Source organism: Bufo gargarizans, chromosome 5 (assembly GCF_014858855.1).
Source record: "Bufo gargarizans isolate SCDJY-AF-19 chromosome 5, ASM1485885v1, whole genome shotgun sequence".
Lineage (NCBI taxonomy): Eukaryota > Metazoa > Chordata > Amphibia > Anura > Bufonidae > Bufo > Bufo gargarizans.
Genome location: NC_058084.1, coordinates 72,722,862 through 72,745,370, shown reverse-complemented (window position 1 = coordinate 72,745,370; position 22,509 = coordinate 72,722,862). Strand labels below are relative to the sequence as shown.

Below are 22,509 nucleotides of genomic sequence, written 5' to 3'. Positions count from 1 at the left end.
TGCCAGACCTGCAAAGGGAAGATAACTTACCTGCTTCCTAGCACCGGCTCCTGCTGCTTCTTCTCCTGGCCTGTGGTGCTCCTCTGGGCTTCATCCATGTCAACACCCAGTATGACATCGCTGCAGCCAATTATTGGCCGCAGCTGTGTCCAGCGCCCCTGGAGACATGTGACCATTTGTCATGACACAAGGGGAGCCAGTTAACTTACCGCCGCAGCCAGTGATTGGCTACTGCGATGTCAAACTGGGTATTGACATAAATGAAGCCCAGCGAAGCATCGCAGGCCAGGAGAGGAAGGAGCGGGGAGTCGGCGCCAGGGAGAAGGTAAGTCATCTTCCATTTGCAGGTCCAGCAGAATAGGGGATTTTGCCCCCCACTCCCATTCTTAAACAACCCCTTTAAGCGATCACTTGTCCTCATACAGCTGCATTGTTTCTGGGCAGCAGGTTGTGCTGTTTTCACAGGATGATGCCCAGAAACAGTGATTTAGTGTGCTGCATGAAAGATCTGCAGCACCTTTACACAGCCCAACTATCTAGAATCAGACTGATAGATTTCACGGAAATGTACTTTTATATTGATGGCCTATCCTCATGATAAGTCATTAATATCTGATCGGCTGGGGTCCGACTCCCGGCGCCCCCCACTGATCACCTGTTCTGCAGTAGCCAGCTCCAGCCACCACACAAGCAGCAGAGATGTGTAGTTTCGGCATCAACTTCCAATACAGGAGCTATTGCAGAACAGCTGGCGGAAGTTAGGGGCGACGGACCCCTGCCAATCAGATACTGATAGCCTATAGGGATTTACTGATACGGATGATCTATCCTGAGGATAGGTCATTAGTAAAAAAAAAACCTTTTACGGGTCCATTCAGACAACCACATATCTGTTTTAGCAAACCTTGCATCCCCCACAATATAACAATTCTGGAGCTTTGTTTCTTAAGTCGTTCCTCTGTTATTCCTTCTAGAAATGTATTAATAAATTGACAACTAGGTGTTACCATGGGTATGTGTTCCTAGAGTCTGATACTGTCCAGTCAGCGCTGGCAGTGTTGGGATACAAGCCTTTGACAAGGAGAATGGTCACACCCAGTCGTCAATTTATGCATACATTTCTAGGCGGTATATTAGAGGAACGACACAACATATGGAGAGATTTATCAAACTGGTGTAAAGTAGAACTGGCTTAGTTGCCCATAGCAACCAATCAAAGGAGCTGTGAAAAATGAAAGGTGGAATCTGATTGGCTGTTATGGGTAACTGAGGCAGTTCTACTTTACACCAGTTTGATAAATCTCCCCCACGGTGTTATAAGAAAAGATGGTTCAGAATTTTGTTGGAAATACAAGTATTTACTAGAACAGACATGTCAGGAGGGGTAACAGATTCCCTTTAAAGTGGTAGTCCTCTGATGGATACGTGAGAACAGGTGGATAAGTGAAGCCAGGTGACGTTATGGCTAGAAATGGTTAAAAAAGCCTATCCTCCCAGTAGTGAACCAAGAAGTAACGATTCCGTAACGACAACCGTTAGAGTGTGTGGTTGTCAGGTGGCTGGGACATCTGTGGGGGCTTCTGCTGTAACGTGACACCACACGGCTCTGAACCCAGTAATAAAGGTGACGTGAGGGAACAGCAGCTTCAACGGATGTCTCACAAAGCTCTTGGGAAAATCCGCTATGAAAAATACACTTAGGCCCCATTCACACGGGCGTGAGGTGAACGCATTGCACCCGCACTGAATCCGGACCCATTCACTTCAATGGGGCTGTGCAGATGAGCAGTGATTTTCACGCATCACTTGTGCGTTGCATGAAAATCGCAGCATGTTCTATATTCTGCGTTTTTCACGCAACGCAGGCCCCATAGAAATGAATGGGGCTGCGTGAAAATCGCATCCGCAAGCAAGAGCGGATGTGGTGCAATTTTTCACGCATAGTTGCTAGGAGATGATAGGGATGAGCAACCCCGGACCCCATTAGTGTATTCACTGTATTATTTTCCCTTCTAACATGGTTATAAGGGAAAGTAATAGCATTCTTTAATACAGAATGCTTAATAAAATGTGGATTGAGGGGTTAAAAAAATACAAAGGTATAAGGTGAGTTAATTTTTTGTATTTTTTTAACCCCCACATTTTATTAAGCATTCTGTATTAAGAATGTTATAAGCAAAATAATAAAATGAATAGAACACCTAACCCGAACTTCAGTGAAGAAGTCCGGGTTTGGTTCTGGATATCACAATCGCAGACAAAACTGACTGAACCTGCTTTCAAAATGGAGCGAGTTTCACTGAACGCATCCAGACCTAATCCGTATCGTTTGTGTGAAAGAGGCCTTAGGGCTGTTTCACACGAGCGGATGCCGTGCGTGACATCCGCTTCGTGAATGACAGCCAAGACCCGATGCGGACTGCAGAAGCACGGAGCATTAACATGATTGATAATGCTCCGTGCCTCTCTGTGATCTCTTTACTACGAAATCACGGTGAGATAAAGTTGTCATTGTGATTTCGTAGTAAAGAGATCACAGAGAGGCACGGAGCATTATCAATCATGTTACTGCTCCGTGCTTCTGCAGTCCGCATCGGGTCTTGGCTGTCATTCACGGAGCGGATGTCACGCACGGCATCCGCTCGTGTGAAACAGCCCTTAAGGCTGGGTTCACACCTGAGCGTTTTACAGCACGTTCCTACGCGCTGTAAAACGCTCAACAAGGAGAAACCAATGATTCCCTATTGGAATGGTTCTCACCTGGGCGTTTTACAGCGCGTACGATCGCGCTGTAAAACGCCCGATGCCCCAAGAAGTACAGGAGCTTCTTTGGGGCGTCTTGTCGCGCGTTCCCGTACATAGACTTTTGGGAACGTTCGCTTGTCTCTGTATGCGCGATTGCAAACGCCCGTACAATCGCGCATACAGAGCGCTCCATCGCGAACGCTCAGGTGTGAACCCAGGGTTACAGTTAGGCCCCTTTCACACGAGCGTGACGGATTGGCTTCGGATGCGTTCAAGGTGCGTTCAGTGAAACTCGCTCCATTTTGCAAGCAAGTTCAGTCAGTTTTGTCTGAGATTGCAATGCGTTTTGATGCATTTTTCACGCGCGTAATAAAAAACTGAATGTTTACAAACAACATCTCTTAGCAACCATCAGTGAACAACGCATTGCACCTGCACTTGCTTGCGGATGCGATGCGTTTTTCACACAGACCCATTCACTTCTATGGGGCCAGGGCTGCCTGAATAACGCAGAATATAGAACATGCTGCGATTTTCACGCAATGCAGAACTGATGCGTGAAAAAAAAAACGCTCATGTACACAGCCCCATTGAAATGAATGGGTCAGGATTCTGTTTGGGTGCTATGCGTTCGTGTCACTCATTGCACCCGCACGGAAAACTGGGCCTTACTGATTATACACCCCCAATGCAAAATGTGTTTACATTTTACTCTCATGCAAATCACGGACCCTGCACTTGGATGTAATGTGACTGCGCCAGAAATTCTGACCAGGAACCCTGTACACGGACTTCATTAGGGCACATGAATGTCATAGAGGTGGTCTTCTGCTGTGAGCAGAGAATATGGTAGTAAGCCAAAATAGGGGGACTGGTGGGTGGAGATACCCTCCCGGTTTCACCTATTTTTGAATAAACCCTCTTGGGCACCAGTAGTGGTTGATCGAAGAAGGTGGGTTAGTGTCGAGCAACTTAGGTGTGTAATAGGTTTTGTATCAGCATTTCATTTGCAAAAAAGTGAAAGTGTATAGAGATATCAATGTGTAGGATAAAAATGTATATATGTTCACATGTATATAAAAATCTACATAAAAGATCAAAAAATTGTCTATAAACACTGCATGCCGTCTCGAGTGCCTAAGAGACCGTGTTCTGCAGTATCGTACACAATATAGTTTGGAACAGTTAGGTAAATCAATAGGTAAAAAATCTGTTTAAAAGGATACTATTACACATATTAAAATAATGTGGTATCGTGGGTTCATTTACTCACTTCACGAGGGGGTCGCTTCTAAAGTATTAACAGATGAAGGCAGCCAATCACACGGGTGCTTCTCTTCAAAGGTCTTTATTGCATGTACATATAAATCCGGCTCAACGCGTTTCGGGACAGGCACGTCCCTTCATCAGGAGCAAAACGCGTTGAGACGGATTTATATGTACATGCAATAAAGACCTTTGAAGAGAAGCACCCGTGTGATTGGCTGCCTTCATCTGTTAATACTTTAGAAGCGATCCAGGCTGGGGGGGTACTCGGTTTACAGGTGTATTATGCTTATCCTCATAAACCGCCCAGAGAGGCACTGCAAACAGCAATGTTAGGGTTACTGCACACAATGCGGATTACATGCGTTTTTTACGTCCGGATTTTCATGCAGAAAACCTGCGGCATAAGGCTAGGCCTACACGACGACATTTGTCGCGCGACAATGCGCAACATTTGTCGCGTGACATTTTGTTGCACCAATGTCGCGCATCAATTTTTATAATGGCAGTCTATGGTGTCGCACTGCAACATGCGACATACTGCGACGCAACATCTCGAATGGATTTTCTGCGACTGTTGCGTTGCAGTTGCAACATGTTGCATGTTGCAGTGCAACACCATAGACTGCTATTATAAAAATTGTTGCGCAACATTTTGTTGCACCCATGTCACGCGACAATTGTCGTCGTGTAGGCCTAGCCTAATACAGTACCAGGAAACTGAATGAGATTTGGTGAAGCTCATGTACACTTTGCTTTTCCCTCCCGTGTGGAAATTGAATTTTGAAATCTGCAGCATGTCAGTTGTTCGTGGGATTCTGCACCTTCTCTGTAGAGGGGTTTTCCCCATAGACTTCAATGACATTGTTAACAAAAGCAGAAAATCCGCAACAAAAAAACACATAAAAACCACGCAAAACTGTGATAAATACTGAAAATGTATTGTGTGTTTTTGGTGCGAATTTCTTGCAGCTTTTCTGCACACAAATCTGCACCGTGTGCACTAAAACCGCACATAAAAACGCACAAAAATCCACACTGTTGAATGTTGATCATGTTTTTGGTGCGGATTTGATACAGATTTTCCTTCCATTAAGGCTACATTCACACAACCGTATGTGTTTTTTGCGGATCCATTGTAACAGTGTCTATCCTTGTCCGCAAAACGGACCAGAATGGGACATGTTCTATTTTGCGGGGCTACGGAACGGACATACGGATGCGGATAGCACATGGTGTGCTGTCCGCATTTTTTGCGGACCCATTGAAATGAATCCACTAAAAAAATGGAACGGACACGGAAACAAAATACGTTTGTGTGAATGTAGCCTAAAAAGGGTAAAATCCGCACAAGAAAAGTGCAACAACAATTGACATGCTGCAGATTTCAAAATTCGCACAGCTGGTCATTTTCCACACCTAAGAAAAAAGCAAAGTGTACGTGAGATTTGTCTATTCCATACACTTTGCTGGTAATGATTACGCTTTGGTTTTTCTGCGCGAAAATCTGCGGGGAAAAACCATAAATAGTCTGCATGGTGTGCAGGTACCTACAGGGAGTGCAGAATTATTAGGCAAGTTGTATTTTTGAGGATTAATTTTATTATTGAACAACAACCATGTTCTCAATGAACCCAAAAAACTCATTAATATCAAAGCTGAATATTTTTGGAAGTAGTTTTTAGTTTGTTTTTAGTTTTAGCTATTTTAGGGGGATATCTGTGTGTGCAGGTGACTATTACTGTGCATAATTATTAGGCAACTTAACAAAAAACAAATATATACCCATTTCAATTATTTATTTTTACCAGTGAAACCAATATAACATCTCAACATTCACAAATATACATTTCTGACATTCAAAAACAAAGCAAAAACAAATCAGTGACCAATATAGCCACCTTTCTTTGCAAGGACACTCAAAAGCCTGCCATCCATGGATTCTGTCAGTGTTTTGATCTGTTCACCATCAACATTGCGTGCAGCAGCAACCACAGCCTCCCAGACACTGTTCAGAGAGGTGTACTGTTTTCCCTCCTTGTAAATCTCACATTTGATGATGGACCACAGGTTCTCAATGGGGTTCAGATCAGGTGAACAAGGAGGCCATGTCATTAGATTTTCTTCTTTTATACCCTTTCTTGCCAGCCACGCTGTGGAGTACTTGGACGCGTGTGATGGAGCATTGTCCTGCATGAAAATCATGTTTTTCTTACCTTGCAGACTTCTTCCTGTACCACTGCTTGAAGAAGGTGTCTTCCAGAAACTGGCAGTAGGACTGGGAGTTGAGCTTGACTCCATCCTCAACCCAAAAAGGCCCCACAAGCTCATCGTTGATGATACCAGCCCAAACCAGTACTCCACCTCCACCTTGCTGGCGTCTGAGTCGGACTGGAGCTCTCTGCCCTTTACCAATCCAGCCATCTGGCCCATCAAGACTCACTCTTATTTCATCAGTCCATAAAACCTTAGAAAAATCAGTCTTGAGATATTTCTTGGCCCAGTCTTGACGTTTCAGCTTGTGTGTCTTGTTCAGTGGTGGTCGTCTTTCAGCCTTTCTTACCTTGGCCATGTCTGAGTATTGCACACCTTGTGCTTTTGGGCACTCCAGTGATGTTGCAGCTCTGAAATATGGCCAAACTGGTGGCAAGTGGCATCTTGGCAGCTGCACGCTTGACTTTTCTCAGTTCATGGGCAGTTATTTTGCGCCTTGGTTTTTCCACACGCTTCTTGCGACCCTGTTGACTATTTTGAATGAAACGCTTGATTGTTCGATGATCACGCTTCAGAAGCTTTGCAATTTTAAGAGTGCTGCATCCCTCTGCAAGATATCTCACTATTTTTGACTTTTCTGAGCCTGTCAAGTCCTTCTTTTGACCCATTTTGCCAAAGGAAAGGAAGTTGCCTAATAATTATGCACACCTGATATAGGGTGTTGATGTCATTAGACCACACCCCTTCTCATTACAGAGATGCACATCACCTAATATGCTTAATTGGTAGTAGGCTTTCGAGCCTATACAGCTTGGAGTAAGACAACATGCATAAAGAGGATGATGTGGTCAAAATACTCATTTGCCTAATAATTCTGCACGTAGTGTATATGTTGCATATTTGTATGCAGAAAATCTGCATGAAAACCAAAAAAAGCACATAAATCTGCGTTATTTATTGTGGTTTTGGTGCATTTTTTGGTGCATTTCTTGTTGTGGACTTTGGCGCGGATTTTCTGTTTATGTTAACAACCCCATTGAATGCTATATAAGGTGCGGATTGGCACAAACAATTGACATGCTGCAGATTATAAAAGATTGTACATGAGATTTAGCAAATTTCATTCACTTTGCTGGTATTGTATTATGCTGCGTTTTTCCACACGAAAAAACACGCTGAAAAAACTGACATAATCTGCCTCGTGTGCAGGTACCCTCAAGGCAATTCGTGATAGAGATTTCCACCGCAGATTTCACCCTTTGCAGTGCATTGGGTGAAATCCGTGACACATCCACATGTACTGCATGCAGATTTTGCAGTGGATTTGTAAGGGTCTATGCACAAGGGGCGTATTCTGCGCAGAATATCCCCAGCGTAATAATATACCGTCTAAGAAGATAAGATTATCAAAATCTCATGTACACGGTGGGGAAATTGTACGTGTGCGGTGCAGATTTTGAAATATGCAGCCTGTCAGTTGTTTGTGTGGATTTTCAGCGCAGATTTCATTTGTTGAAATGCAAAGGATGAGAGCTGGGGCAAATCTGCTTCAAAATGCGCAAATTACAGAAACCGAAAACCGCATAAAAATCCACACAGAAAATGTACATAAGTTACACCACCATGTGCATATACCTTTATGGATCTTGCAATGGAAATTCCACCCGTGTGGCTATACCCTCACGCCAGCAGACCCAGACATTGAGTGGACGGCGTGGAATGCTACACCTCCACCCTCAAGGGGCAGTAGAGGCGCACTCATGCTTTGCAGTTTTTCCAAGGAGCAGCATTGAATAGATTTTCTGTATATATTGATTCTTGGACGTTGTGCGTTTTTTCTCCTGACATCAGCCAAATCATCGGACAAAGGCGCCATCTATTTTATAGGTTCATACCGTAGGTGGAAAGTTTAGTGAGAGATAGGGACATGAGTTTATATACTCAGATCTATCGCTCACTGGAGAAATACATAAGAAAATGACTATGGTGAATGAAGTCTTAAGAAGAAAAAGCGAGTAGCGGAGTTGTGGTTGATTTGACGGGAAAAGATACATAATAAATTTGAGAATTATCAAAACCCAGTTTACAAGGAGGGGCGCATTGGACAGTAAGATTATTATACTGCCCAATAATGGAGCGTTGATACTGGAGGTCATGACAGGCTTTTCATTCATGGTCCTGTAAGACAACAGACTCTTTATTAGAGTCAACATGTACTACTAATGAAACATGAATCAAAGCCCATTCTGTTAAGGCCCCCATACATATTAGTGTGCTGTTGGCCGAGAACGGCGGGTTCGACCAACAGTCTGATGTTTGTGGGGAGCTTCCAAATATTTCCGCCCGATCCTTCTGTTCTCCTGAGCGATAGGCCACCGCCAGAGCATGGGCTTTCTCTGCTCCCCCTATAGAATACACATAGACATTCAGTCGAGCTGAACGTGTACGGGGGAGCCGGGAGGGAGTCGGGAGAGATAGCTGTCAGCATTAAAGAGTTTGTGCCAGGTATAAAGGTTATCTCCTAACTAACTGATCGGTAAGTTCCCATCCTGAAGGATCAGCAGGCTGAGCACGCGCGATTGACTACTTCCAGCAGTCTCATAGAGAATGAATAAGGCAGCAGGGTGCATGCTTGGCCTGTCACTCCATCACGACGAGACCACTGGGACCATACTGTTCTTGGGATTGGTGGGGGGATGACCACTGGACAGGGGATAACTCTTATACTTGGCCAACCCCAATATGTGGAAGCTGTCTCTGCATGCTTCCATAGTCCCAGCCACTGGAGAGGCCGGCGCCTTTTCCTGCAGTGTGCAAGCACAACCACAGCAGCTGGATTGCAGGGTGGTCGTAACTCCTGGAAATGGGCAGTGGAAAAATGAATCAAGCCAGCAAAGGAGACAATATGGAAAATAAAAATACAAGTGCCTTGTAGTAACTTTGTCTACATGATACTGTAAATGCTATTTACCAAAGTGAGAAAACCCCTTTAAGGGTTTTCAGGGACTTTTATATTGATGACCTATCTTTAGGATACGCCATATTAATATTAGATACATTGGGATCAGACTTCCAGAACCCCCACTAATCAGAAACCAGAAATCTGTGTCCGTTGTATAGTGGCTAGAACTGGTTACTGCAGCGCTGCACCCATTCACTTGACCGGGGCCAGGAATCTGACCAGTGCAGATTGCATACTAATAGCCATCAATATGAAAGTCCCAGAAAACCCCCTTAATCAAATTTTCCATAGAAAAAAGCATTCACAGTGACTCTTCCAGAAGGAAGAAAACTCTTTCTGTTGCCACCAATAGGTGGCTGTCTTGTGAGTAAGTGTCCAACCTTTTTAAAAAGTGCCTTGTAATTATGTCTCCCAATATGTAGCATGAGCTGTCCACTAGATTTAGCCGAGTTTTCTTAAAGGTACCTATGTTTCCAAGAAATTCTAATCTGAAGTTTGTCCTCCTTTTATCGCAGATGTGTAGGAAACACAATAATTGTGAATTTTAGAAGGCAGCTTTTATATGTACAGCGAGAAGCCATAAGAGGTTCTCTAAAGGTCCTGTTTGCTCCATCCATCCTCTTCCCCTTCACGCCCTCTTTTGTCTCTAAGGAAATGTCATAAATCTTGAAGAAGTTTTCATTCCTCAATTGGTTCTTTAGCTTGTTGGTGGAAGATAGGACTCCCCACCTGCTTATTCAAGTTTCTACCATTAGTTCTACCTCAGATGCGTGTTGATATTTGCAGTTTTATAGATGTTTGGACTGGTGTTCCCGGTCAGGTGAAAAAAAATTCAGTCTTGTCTTTCCATTTCAGATGCCAGTATGAGAGAGAAGAGCGTCCTGGTGGAGGATGTGACCCAACTAAAAAAGCTGGCAGATGTTTCTGTACAAGATCTTGCACATAAAGAGGAGGAACAGAAGAGCATTCTTCATCAGCTGCACAGCACCATTCACAGTGGGAAGGAGAAAGACCGAGACCTCCTCCTCCTGCAAACACAAGTAATAATGTCTGCCTCCTTACAATAGCACAATGATCTATTCTAGGTCAGGGCAGGACAGTTCTCAGCGCTTATGCAGTGCTGAGGTCTGGGAGGCCACAAGAAAGTACACAAACCCTGATATTTGTTAATATTTAGAAGAGCCACCCACATGGACCTCCGAGGCGCCACTTTTACGTCTGATTTCTTTTTACTATGTTGATAATTTTTACTGTAGACTTTAGATATTTGTCAGTGGACCAATTCAATTTAAGATTATATAGTCGCTGGACATGGCAGAACCTTGATCGTCCCAGAAACTTTGCTCTAAAGCAGTGGTTCTCAACCTTTCTAAAGCCGTGACCCCTTAATACAGTTCCTCATGTTGTGGTGACCCCCAACCATAAAATTTTTTTCCTTGCTACGTCATAACAAATTTTGCTACTGTTATGAATTGTAATGTAAATATCTGATATGCAGGATGTATTTTTATTGCTACAAATTGAACATAATTAAAGCAGAGTAATTAATCCCCCCGTTATCATCATGTGCCAGCCAGTATTAAGCCCCCCCATTATCATCATGTGCCAGCCAGTATTAAGTCCCCCCCCCATTATCATCATGTGCCAGCCAGTATTAAGTCCCCCCCCCATTATCATCATGTGCCAGCCAGTATTAAGTCCCCCCCCCCCATTATCATCATGTGCCAGCCAGTATTAAGCCCCCCCCCCCCATTATCATCATGTGCCAGCCAGTATTAAGTCCCCCCCATCATCATCATCATCATGTGCCAGTATTGTAATAAAATAAAAAAAACACTTATACTTACCTCAGTGTCAGCGATGCGATGCAGGCCTCTTCTGGCCTGTGTCCCGCGCTGTAAGGCTCAGGCGGCGTGATGACGTCATCGCGCCGCCTGCGCTGGCCTCTGATAGGCTGCCGGCCTAGTGCGCCGGCAGCCTATCAGAGGAAGGGGAGGGGACACACCTCTCCCTCCCCTGCACCGCCGCAGCACAGGCAGATTACAAGGGAGATGAGCGCAATGGAAGCGCTCATCTCCCTGTGCTTGACTGCGGCGGCGGCTCACTTAGGGGGCGGGGGCATTTTAGTTGGGGGGGCACAGCATGATATAGGGGGGGCCGTGGCCCCCTCTGGCCCCCCCCGGCGACGCCACTGACGAGGTAGGGTAGTATAACGCTACACGGGCGCCCCACAATAGGAAGCCTCAGGCGACCCCCCGGAAAGGGCCGATCGACCCCCAAAGGGGTCGCGACCCCTAGGTTGAGAACCGCTGCTCTAAAGGGACGCTTCTATGATTTTTCTAAAAATTGTAAATAGTTTTTTTGATTTCTGCCTTTGGCAGTACTATACCATTGAAAGTTAGATACAGAATATGGTCTTTCTGTAAAAGTCAACATAAATGATCTCTTTCTCTCTCTCTCTCTATATATATATATATATATATATATATATATATATATATATATATATGTATATGTATATGTGTGTGTAATCGTTTGTCAGTTTTCTACTGCTGTGAAAGGAAGCGCTTATCAGCAAGGTAATCCTCATGATAATACTAGGTGTAGAATTGAGCTAAGAGTATGACAGCTCTATTGTGCTCTTGATAGACCTAGAAAAAAGATGTCCACAGAAGAGCATTGCTCTGATTAGTGTAGTGTTTGATGCTCTAATTGAGTCCCTACAGTGGAGCTCTGATTGGTCACAGTGAATGGTCTGGCTGAAAAAGTCAAAGAGGAAGTTAAAGAGCCAGGGCAGGAAGTAGAATACATGAAGCGACCGCAAAACACTTGTGGACGTGTGAATGGAACGTAATACTGTAAACTTTTCTTCAGCACTGCGTGAGTTCATGCTGTCTCTTGCTCCTGTCCAGATGCTGGTTAAGTTGCTGATCAGTCTCCCTATTTAGCTGGGATGTGGTTTCACCTCCTCGCTTGAGCTTTGTGATTTTCTACTTGCTAGTAACCAGTAAAGGTGATCTCGTCTGAATATCTGTGTACCGAACCTTGTCTGCCTACTGATTCTGTTTCTTGCCGCCTGTCTGACCTTGGAACCTAGACCTTGATTACACTAGTACTCTGCCTGTCCTGACCTTGGAATTGCTATCTGGAATACGCAAGTACTCAGCCTACCCTGACTATTGGACATTGTTCAGACTACACTTTTTGCCTGACTCCATTACCGGTGTCAACTACATTAGGACAACTCCAGGAGGTAGCAGCCTGGTTGGTTCTTTACGGCAAAGTCCAGATCCCTGTATAGCGGTTAAAGGGTGAATATCAGGAAACCGCCAGCACAACGCCCTTGGGTTTAGCCCCAAAGTGAAACTGGCTATTTGGCACAGTGGGTCCACACCCCCTGACCGTTACGAAAACAAGTCCAGTAATAGCGATCAGAGCTCAATTTTTATTTTATTTTCTACAAAGGAACATATCACCATTAAAGGCAGTGCAGTCCGCATGTTATAGAGCAGGAGGAGCTGAGCACATTGCTATGTAGTTTTCTGGGGAAAGCTTTAGCAAAACTTGTAAGTTATTCATTTAAATCTTCTGACTTCAGTTGTACATAGGAGACGTCTTATCAGTGACTGATCGATTCACTGTGTTAAGCTGCATTTAGATACTGCAAGGAGCAGCCGATTGTCGGGAAGTAAGTGTGTTTTCCCTACGATCGGCTGCTCGTTAAAGGGGTTGTCCAGGTTCAGAGCTGAACCTGGACATACCTCCATTTTCACCCAGGCAGCCCCCCTGACATGAGCATCGGAGCGGTTCATGCTCCGATGCTCTCCTTTGCCCTGCGCTAAATTGCACAGGGCAAAGGCATTTTTCTGAGTTCCGGTGACGTACCGGGGTTCTCTATGGGGCTGACAGGAACCCCGGCACTGATGGGCGGTATTTGGCTCTGCCCTAGCCAGTAAAACGGCTAGGGCAGAGCTAAAGCCCACCCCTCAGAGCCGGTGATGTCACCGAACACACCGCTGGGCGGAAGTTACCGCCCGGCAGTGTGTTATTGAAAACAAAAGAGCCCGTGCCCTGCGCGATCTAGCGCAGGGCACTGGAGCGCATCGGAGCATGAGATGCTCCGATGCTAGGCTCAGGGGGGCTGCCGGGGTGAAAATAAGGGTATGTCCTGGTTCAGCTCTGAACCAGGACAACCCCTTTAAGTGGAGGTCAAGCACTGCATTCTGCAGTTTTCTTGCACTTTTCAGCCCTCAGGAAAAATGCACACGCTGTGTTACCCCCCTGACTTTGTTGGAATCCAGAGAAAATATAGATAAAACTAAAATTAAAAAGCATGGGACGTGTTTATTAATATTCTATTCTCCTTGAAGGAAAGTATCATTTTGTTTGATTTATTTAGACCTAAGAAAATAAGAGAATAGCAAAAGGACGAAAACGTTACAAAAGGGTTGGTTGTGAGGTGGGGGTTAGGATAATGTTTTTTATTTTTTTTAATTTGGAAAGCTAAGGGCTCTTTCACACCTGCGTTCTTTTCTTCCGGCATAGAGTTCCGTCGTCGGGGCTCTATGCCGGAAGAATCCTGATCAGTTTTATCCTAATGCATTCTAAATGGAGTGAAATCCGTTCAGGATGCATCAGGATGTCTTCAGTTCCGGACCGGAACGTTTTTTGGCTGGAGAAAATACCGCAGCATGTTGCGCTTTTGGCTCCGGCCAAAAATCCTGAACACTTGCCGCAAGGCCGGATCCGGAATTAATGCCCATTGAAAGGCATTAATCCGGATCCGGCCTTAAGCTAAACGTCGTTTTGGCGCATTGCCGGATCCGACCTTTAGCTTTTTCTGAATGGTTACCATGGCTGCCGGGACGCTAAAGTCCTGGCAGCCATGGTAAAGTGTAGTGGGGAGCAGCATACTTACCGTCCGTGCGGCTCCCGGGGCGCTTCAGAGTGACGTCAGGGCGCATGGATGACGTGATCGCAAAGCACGTCATCCATGCGCATGGGGAGCTCTGACGTCATTCTGGAGCGCCCCGGGAGCCGCACGGACTGTAAGTATACCGCTCCCCACTACTACTATGGCAACCAGGACTTTAATAGCGTCCTGGCTGCCATAGTAACGCTGAACGCATTTTGAAGACGGATCCGTCTTCAAATGCTTTCAGTTCACTTGCGTTTTTCCGGATCCGGCTTGTAATTCCGGCAAGTGGAGTACACGCCGGATCCGGAAAACGCAAGTGTGAAAGAGGCCTAAGATGCATATGTTCAAAATGCCATATACTATAATTTTCACTTTATAAGACGCATCTGATGATTGGATGCACTTAGGTTTTAGAGGAGGAAAATAAAAATATATATATTTTTCATCAGACCTCAGAACAGATCCCCAATCTTCATCAGACCCCCAAACTGGACCCTCAGACCCCCATAACAGACCTCAGATCAGACCCCCATATCAGACCTCAGATCAGACTCCAATATCCGACCTCAGATCAGACCCCCATATTAAACTTCAGATCAGACCCCCATATCAAACCTCAGATTAGACTCCCATATTAGATCAGGCCATCACCAGAACACAGTCAGTGATTTCCATCAGTGCAGATCTTTCCCTTATACCTTGTCTGTGGAGGCTCCAATCCTGGTTTTGGCTCACAATCACTGATGGAAACACTTACGTGTGAATAAGGCTTTACGCTGTATGCAGTCAGTGCACGCACTCGGCACCCAGAGGAAGACCAGGGAGAGGTGAGTACCAGCAGCATTAGCAGCGCATAAAGGGGTTATCTCATCATAGACAATGGGGGCATATCGCTAGGATATGCCCCCATTGTCTTATAGGTGCGGGCTAGGATATAGCCCCATTGTCTTATACATGCGGGTCCCACTGCTGGGACCCGCACCTATATCGAGAACGGAGCCCAGCAAGGTGGTGGCTGGAGGACTCATTTCCGGCCACCACCAGGCCGGCTCCCCTTAGAAGTGAATGGGAGCATACCGCGCATGCGCAGTCCCCGCTCCCATTCATTTCTATGAGGCCGATGGAAATAGCAGAGCCAGTGCTTGGCTATTTTCGTTGGCCCCATAGAAAATGAATGGAGGGCTGCTGCACATGCGCAGTGCGCCCTCCTTCAAACTCAGGGCTCTGTTCTCGATTTAGGTGTGAGACCCGCACAAATAAGACAATGGGGGTATATCCTAGCGATATGTCCCCATTGTCCATGATGAGACAACCCCTTTAACTCCTTGTTCTCCGCGACTCCTGCATACTAGTGAATGCTTATAAAGCAGAAAATATGGTATATATACAGTATTTTTTGCTTTATAAGACACGCTTTTTCCAAAAGTGGGGGGAGAAATTGCTGTGCGTCTTATAAAGCGAATGGTGCAATTTTTACATGGCTGACACTTTTACATCGCCGGCCGCTATGCTGCACAGCGCGGCCTGCGATGTATCAGTTACAGTAAGCGGGGTGGGAGGAGGGGCTGGAGGCGGCCGCTCACAGCAGTCTTTTTGTATGTATAGTTTATTTATTTAATGCTCAAGCAGTGGCTCCCTCTCACTAGCTCACTCAAAGCAGCGGTCAGGCCGGCAGCGTAACGTCACTCACTCGGTCATGCTCCTCCCACTTACGCTGCCGGCCTGACCGCTGCTTTGAGTGAGTCTGTGAGAGGGAGCCACTGCTTGAGCATTAAATAAATAAACTTTACATATAAAGACTGCCGTGAGTGGGGCCCGGTGTAATGGGGTCACTATAAAAAGGGACATGAGGGGACACATTAATAATTACTGTGACACATAGGGCCATGTGGGGGGGCCAGCATAAGATGCTATATATGTGTCATCCACACATCCCCTGATAACAGTATTATCTACACATCCCCCATAACAGTGTTATCTACACATCCCCCCATAACAGTGCATCATCCACACATTCCCCATAACAGTGCGTCATCCACAGCTATCCCCCATAACAGTGCATCATCCACAAATCCCCCATAACAGTGTGTCATCTACAGATCCCCCATAACCGTGTCATCCAGAGACCACCATTAGTTCAAAAACCACCAAAAGCACACCTTTTGGTTCAAAATATTTTTCTTATTTTCCTCCTCAAAAACCTAGAGGTAAAACCGCATGCAGATTTTCCGGCGACAGCATGCAGTTGATGGCATTCTCACTGGTAGTCTCTGCAGACTTACAGAATTTCCTAATTTAAAGGGAACCTATCACCTCCAACAAACAGCAGCATGTTTGTAACGATCATTTTCTTTCTGCAGGCAGATGAAGCAAAAGCTGTAAAAACTATCTTTAATCCCCTGCCCGGCGCGCTTCTCTAGTCAGGCTTGAAGTCACGGAGGCAGCGACCTGCTTGCTTCAAGTCACGGTAACCGCGCCCCCTTCCTGCCCCTTCGCGGTGACTGACAGCCGGCAGTTAAGCAAAGCTAGCCGAACTGTCGTGCATTAGCGCTCCCAGTCACAGCGAAGGGGCAGGGAAGGGGGCGCGGTTACCGTGACTTGAAGCAAGCAGGTCGCTGCCTCCGTGACTTCAAGCCTGACTAGAGAAGCGCGCCGGGCAGGGGATTAAAGATCGTTTTTACAGCTTCTGCTGCAGGAAGAAAAGGACTGTTACAAACACGCTGCTGGCTACTCTCAGGTACTGCTGCCGGCTTGGGATGTTTGTTGGAGGTGACAGGTTCCCTTTTACTCCGCCTGTGCAGTGAATTCGGAGCCCTGTACACAGCTCCTTCACACAGTGTACTTTTAATGCTGGTACAACTGCATGAAAAAAAAACACATTTTATAACTCCAGTTTTTTTTTTTTTGTTCAAAAACTGTATCAGAAAACCCTCACATGGAAACCCAGCCTGCATGTGTCAAAACCGTTCCAGTTTTTCTTGTGTCACATTCAACATTTCCATTATTTTACGGCAGCTTCAGGAGCAAAGAAAGCAACAGGAAGGCGTGGAAGCACAGTTGGCGGAGAAAAGATCGCAATGCCTGTCATTACAGGCCGCAGTACACCAGCTAGAAGAACAGTATTTAACCACTGCTCAGTCTGTTCAGGACCGCATTGTATCTGAGCTTCGGTATGTATATTACAAATGGGCCTCCCAAATCAAATATGATGAAAAAATGCACAATTTTTCCACGCAAGTGCAAAACATTTTAATGCGTTTTGCACGCGCGTGAGAAAATTCGGCATGTTTGGTACCCATGTTTGGGTTAGGTGTTGTGTAGATTGTATTATTTTCCCTTATAACATAGTTATAAGGGAAAATAATAGCATTCCTAATACAGAATGCATAGTACAATAAGGCTGGAGGGGTTAAAAAAATTATAGTAATAACTTAACTCACCTTAATCCACTTGTTCACGCAGCCCGGCTTCTCTTCTTTCTTCTTTCTTCGGGACCTAGGTAAAGGACCTTTGATGACATCACTGCGCTCATCACATGGTCCATCACATGATCCATCAACCATGTGATGAGCGCAGTGACGTCACCACAGGTCCTTTTCCTCCTGCACAGCAAAAAAGAAGAAAGAAGAGAAGCCGGGCTGCGCGAACAAGTGGATTAAGGTGAGTTAAATTATTTTTATTAGATTTTTTTTTTAACCCCTCCAGCCCTATTGTACTATGCATTCTGTATTCAGAATGCTATTATTTTCCCTTATAACCATGTTATAAGGGAAAATAATAAAGATCGGGTCCCCATCCCGATCGTCTCCTAGCAACTATGCGTGAAAATCGCACCGCATCTGCACTTGCTTGCGGATGCTTGCGATTTTAACGAAGCCCCATTCACTTCTATAGGGCCTGCGTTGTGTGAAAAACGCACAAAATAGAGCATGCTGTGATTTTCACGCAACGCAACAAGTGATGCATGAAAATCACCGCTCATGTGTGTGCCCTGCCCCATAGAAATGAACGGGTCCGGATTCAGTGCAGGTGCAATGCATTCACCTCACATATTGCACCCGCGCGGAAATCTCGCCCATGTGAAAGAGGCCTTAGGGAATGGGAGTCAAGCCAAGTACGGTGCATAGGAGATGAGCTGTAGAAACCTGGCATGGCCACTGCACAGTGCTTCTGCATCTCCATCCACAGTTTTTTCTGGCACTGGTGGTTGATCGGCAGGGGTTTCGGACCCCCACCAATCTAAGGTCTCATTCACATGACCGTAGTGTTTTGCTGTCTGTAAATTGCGGATTCGCAAAACACCGATACTGGCCCTTGTGCGTTCCGCAATTTGCGGACCACACATGGCCGTCACTATAATAGAAAATGCCTATTCTTGTCTGCAATTGCGAACAAGAATAGGACATGCTCTATCTTTTTTGCGGGGCTGTGGAACGAAACTACAGATGCGGCCAGCACATAGTGTGCTGTCTGCATATTTTGCGGCCCTGTTGAAATGAATAGGTCCGCACACATCCCGCAAAATTCCCGAGGATAGATAATCAATATTAAGAGCCTAGACAAACCTTTTAATGAGAGCTGTATACATTTGATCTGTGGAAAAAATACACAATGCAGCAGCACTCTGCAAACACAAATAAAGTACAATAATGCCATGATTATAGAAAACATTCTGGTGCTAATGCTACGCTTGTTTTGTAAATTTGAGATCTTTGGGAAATACATTTTGTGCAAAATTGTTTGGGCCCGTCTGCCAAACGTCAATGTGATCTCTATAAGATGGGAACCTGACACTAAATACTACCTGTTATGTGCCATACTGGCAGCGCCGGTGCAAGGATTTTTGCCGCCCTAGGCAAAGATCCATTTTGACGCCCCCTCATGTCACTCACTGACAGACACACACACCCACTGACAGACAGACATACACTCGCTGACAGACATCCACCTACCCACTGAAACACACACACAGAAACTCACTGACAGACACTCACTGACTGGCAGACAAACACACACACACAGAAACTCACTGACAGACACTCACTCACTGGCAGACATACACATACTCACTGACAAACACACAGACACTTACTGACCGACAGACATCAACACTTACTGACATACACTCACTCACTGACATACACACACAGACACTCAATGACAGACACACATACATTTACTGACAGAAAGACAGACATACATACACTCACTCACTGACATAAATACACAGGCAGACACTCACTCCGTCAAACACTTAAACACTCACCTCCCTGGAGTCCAGTGTGGTGCAGCTCCTCAGTCCTCCAGCGCGCCGTTTAGTATGCCGGGGCCGGAATGACGTCATATTCCGGCATCACAGAGTGCGCACGAGGGAGAAGTGGGGAGCTGCTAGAACAGCCTCCCTTGCCGCCCGCCTCCTCTCCTCCGGTAATTTACTGGCAGAGCAGGCACCTGCCGTCAGGGTAAGCAGATGCCTGCTCTGCCATATTTAAGAAGGACCTCCACCTCCTGGCCCCCCTGTAACGGCGCTGGGGGCGGCTCAAGAGTCAGTGGGAGCCCACCAGGGCGCCCCCAGCAGGCCGGCGCCCTAGGTGAACGCCTAGTTCGCCTATATGGTTGCACTGGTCCTGCATACTGGCCACCATAAAATTCAGGTAGTGCAGGTTCTACATGCATGCTGGGTCCACTCTGCCTTTTACCATTTTTTGTGCCATAACGGCCTCCATTAAATCCAGGGAATGCAGGTACCAACATGTATGCTGAGCCCACTCTATAGCTCTCCTGGTGCCAGAAGCCAGGCAGACGGATCCAAATAATTTTGTACATAATTTTGCCAAGAATCTCAAATTTACAAAAAAAAGCGTTGTATTAGCACCAGAATATTTCCTATCACTATGGCATTGTACGTTCTTTGTGTTTGCAGAGTGCTGCTGCATTGTGTGTTTTGTTTTTGTTTCGTCTTTGCAGCCATGGCAGCGTGCACCTGCGCACATTGGGATGTGCTGACTGACCCCCTTTTTCTTGCAGTTGTACATTTGATCCATATGTATGCCCTACCTCTATAGCTATTCAGGAGGCCATTCTTGCATTGTAAAATATACATTGATCTATACAATAAGTCACTCCTGTTAGTGATGCAAAATAGTGTGTTTAGCAGGATCATTCATGTAATCATGTTCATGAATAGCATTACTGGGATCCAGGGACCCAGCAACAGATTTCCCGTGTACTTGTGGCAGTTTACCCCTGGGCCGATAAACAGCTGACAATATGAAGATCATTATCATGGTAATGACCCTGTTTACACATAAGAAGGGCTTGTAACAATTTGGGCAGTTTCATAGGAGACTATATATTGGTCACACCCCAAGAACTGTTCTCCGTTCATTCAGTAATTGTCGGACTTCTCATGGCTCCGGTGACAACTAGCCTTTACAATAAGAAAGAAAATAATGATAAGTATACGTCATACATGTTCCAAAGCATGTATCTTTCAGCTATCATGACTGATTACTAATTTAGCATATGGCTAGGGCACAGCAGGGACTTTTGGACCCCAATCTTTTCCTATAGAGAAAACCAATATGGGCAACTCATAGGGAATTCTTACAGTTGCCACATTACTTTTTCTTCTGTAGGGAACATTAAGGTGACACGATGATCGGCGGATTAACCGAGGTGATCATGCGATCAATAGTCAGCATGGAGTTCTAAGGGCACATTTAAAAGAGTGATCCATGTTCTGTCCAGTAAAAACTGATTAATTCCATCCATGTAGAATCAGTTTTGTCTCTCACTGTGTTCTCTTTGTCTCTTTTTTTTTTCTATCCGTTGTGGGGTTTCTCTCTGGTAGATAGGTTAAGCGGACGCAGTACAGAGGCAAAAGACAAGTTCTTAACGCAAAACTTCAGTGTTTATTCACACTTGAGGCAAATGCACAAAACAATGCGTTACTTTGCAGTCTTGGTGTTTACTTCACACAAATTGGAAAGTTAATATAAGACAGGGGTCTCAGCCCTCCAACCTGGCACCAAGCCTCAGATCCCAACACAGAGATCCTGCTGCTGAGCCCAGCTGCCTATTTAAAGACAGCCAGGTGCTGCCAAAAACCCGGATCGGAAATTAAAATCCAGTCTGGTATTTGACCCTACCTGGCTGCAAATCAGCCCAGCAGCACACGCTGGGAGTAAAATACCTGTTTTCCCAGACCATTCCCCTCACTGTGTCACGCCGTATTGCACTAGCTGTCACCCGATTTCACATCTGTAAAAAAAAATAAAAATGGAAGAACGCCCTTTTCCTAGCAACCATATGTGAATAATGGACCACACATACATAATGTCCATGTGCTTTCCATTTTTTTCACTGACCCATCGACTTGGATGGGCGAAAATTGGACCAAAGTAGTGTGTGCTGCAACTTTTTCTGTACAGACCAATGGTCCATGAAGACAACTAGAAATGAGTATTGGTCCATAAAAGCTGGTAGGAGTCTGACAACTGTGACCACCGCCTGTCTCTACAAAGAAGAGCGCTGTCACGTCATTCGGTTTTGGATGGCGTTCTCTGGAGGATGCGTGGCTCCTTCCAGTCAGTCACGGCCCATAAAGCCGAGAGGAGCAGGCAGGAGGCATAGTTGTACAGCGATTTCCTACCATAGTGCAGTTTATGTGTAGTGTTCATTATCGGGACCCCTGAACATTGATGGCAGATCGCTTGTATATGTCACCAGCATCTCTCCCGAGGTCAACTCAGTGTGCAAGATGTACTAAGTGTTGCAAAATTCTGCTGCAAATTGTGGTAAATAAATATGTAGAATTTAAATGGCAAATTTATTATGAGTTTTGGGCAACATGCGTGTCTACTTTGACACTTTCTGAAAATAAAGAGGGGTTTCTAAAAGTTTGAAGTACTTAAAATCCATTTAAAAAAAACATGGAATTAATACTTCATGTACTTCAATTGTGAGTTGATTCAAAGATGAGGTGTTACGTGTACCAAATTTAATATGCTGAGTGGGCCTTCTCGATAAATTTTAGGATAGTGGTTGTATCCAGGGGTCGAACCACAGACACAGGTGTGAATAGGTGATAAATAGGTGATACATTTTAGGATAGTGTGGTATCCAGTGCAATACATATGCTGTGCACTCATTAGCAGAGCCCCATTCCACAACACTGAACCAACCCGACCTGAAATGTGTCAGTGAGCTAAAGGGTTGGCCCATGAGCAGTTCAGGCCAGGTTGGTTCAGTGTTGTGGAATGGGGCTCTGCTAATGAGTGCACAGCATATGTAATGCACTGGATACCACACTATCCTAAAATGTATCACCTATTTATCACCTATTCACCCTTGTGTCTGTGGTTCGACCCCTGGGCTACCCACTGATCACGAGAATGTAGGT

General features: G+C 45.4%; 1 protein-coding gene across 3 annotated transcripts in view; it reads left to right on the top strand.

The window, feature by feature from the left end:
• Positions 1-22,509, top strand: part of LOC122938784 (ELKS/Rab6-interacting/CAST family member 1-like) — a 73,652-nt gene that overhangs the window by 29,824 nt on the left and 21,319 nt on the right. For all 3 annotated transcript variants that reach the window (XM_044294552.1, XM_044294553.1, XM_044294551.1), the window contains exons 6-7: positions 10,043-10,227; positions 17,121-17,275. In XM_044294552.1, coding sequence (XP_044150487.1) covers positions 10,043-10,227; positions 17,121-17,275 — 340 coding nt within the window. The remainder of the gene's footprint in view (positions 1-10,042; positions 10,228-17,120; positions 17,276-22,509) is intronic.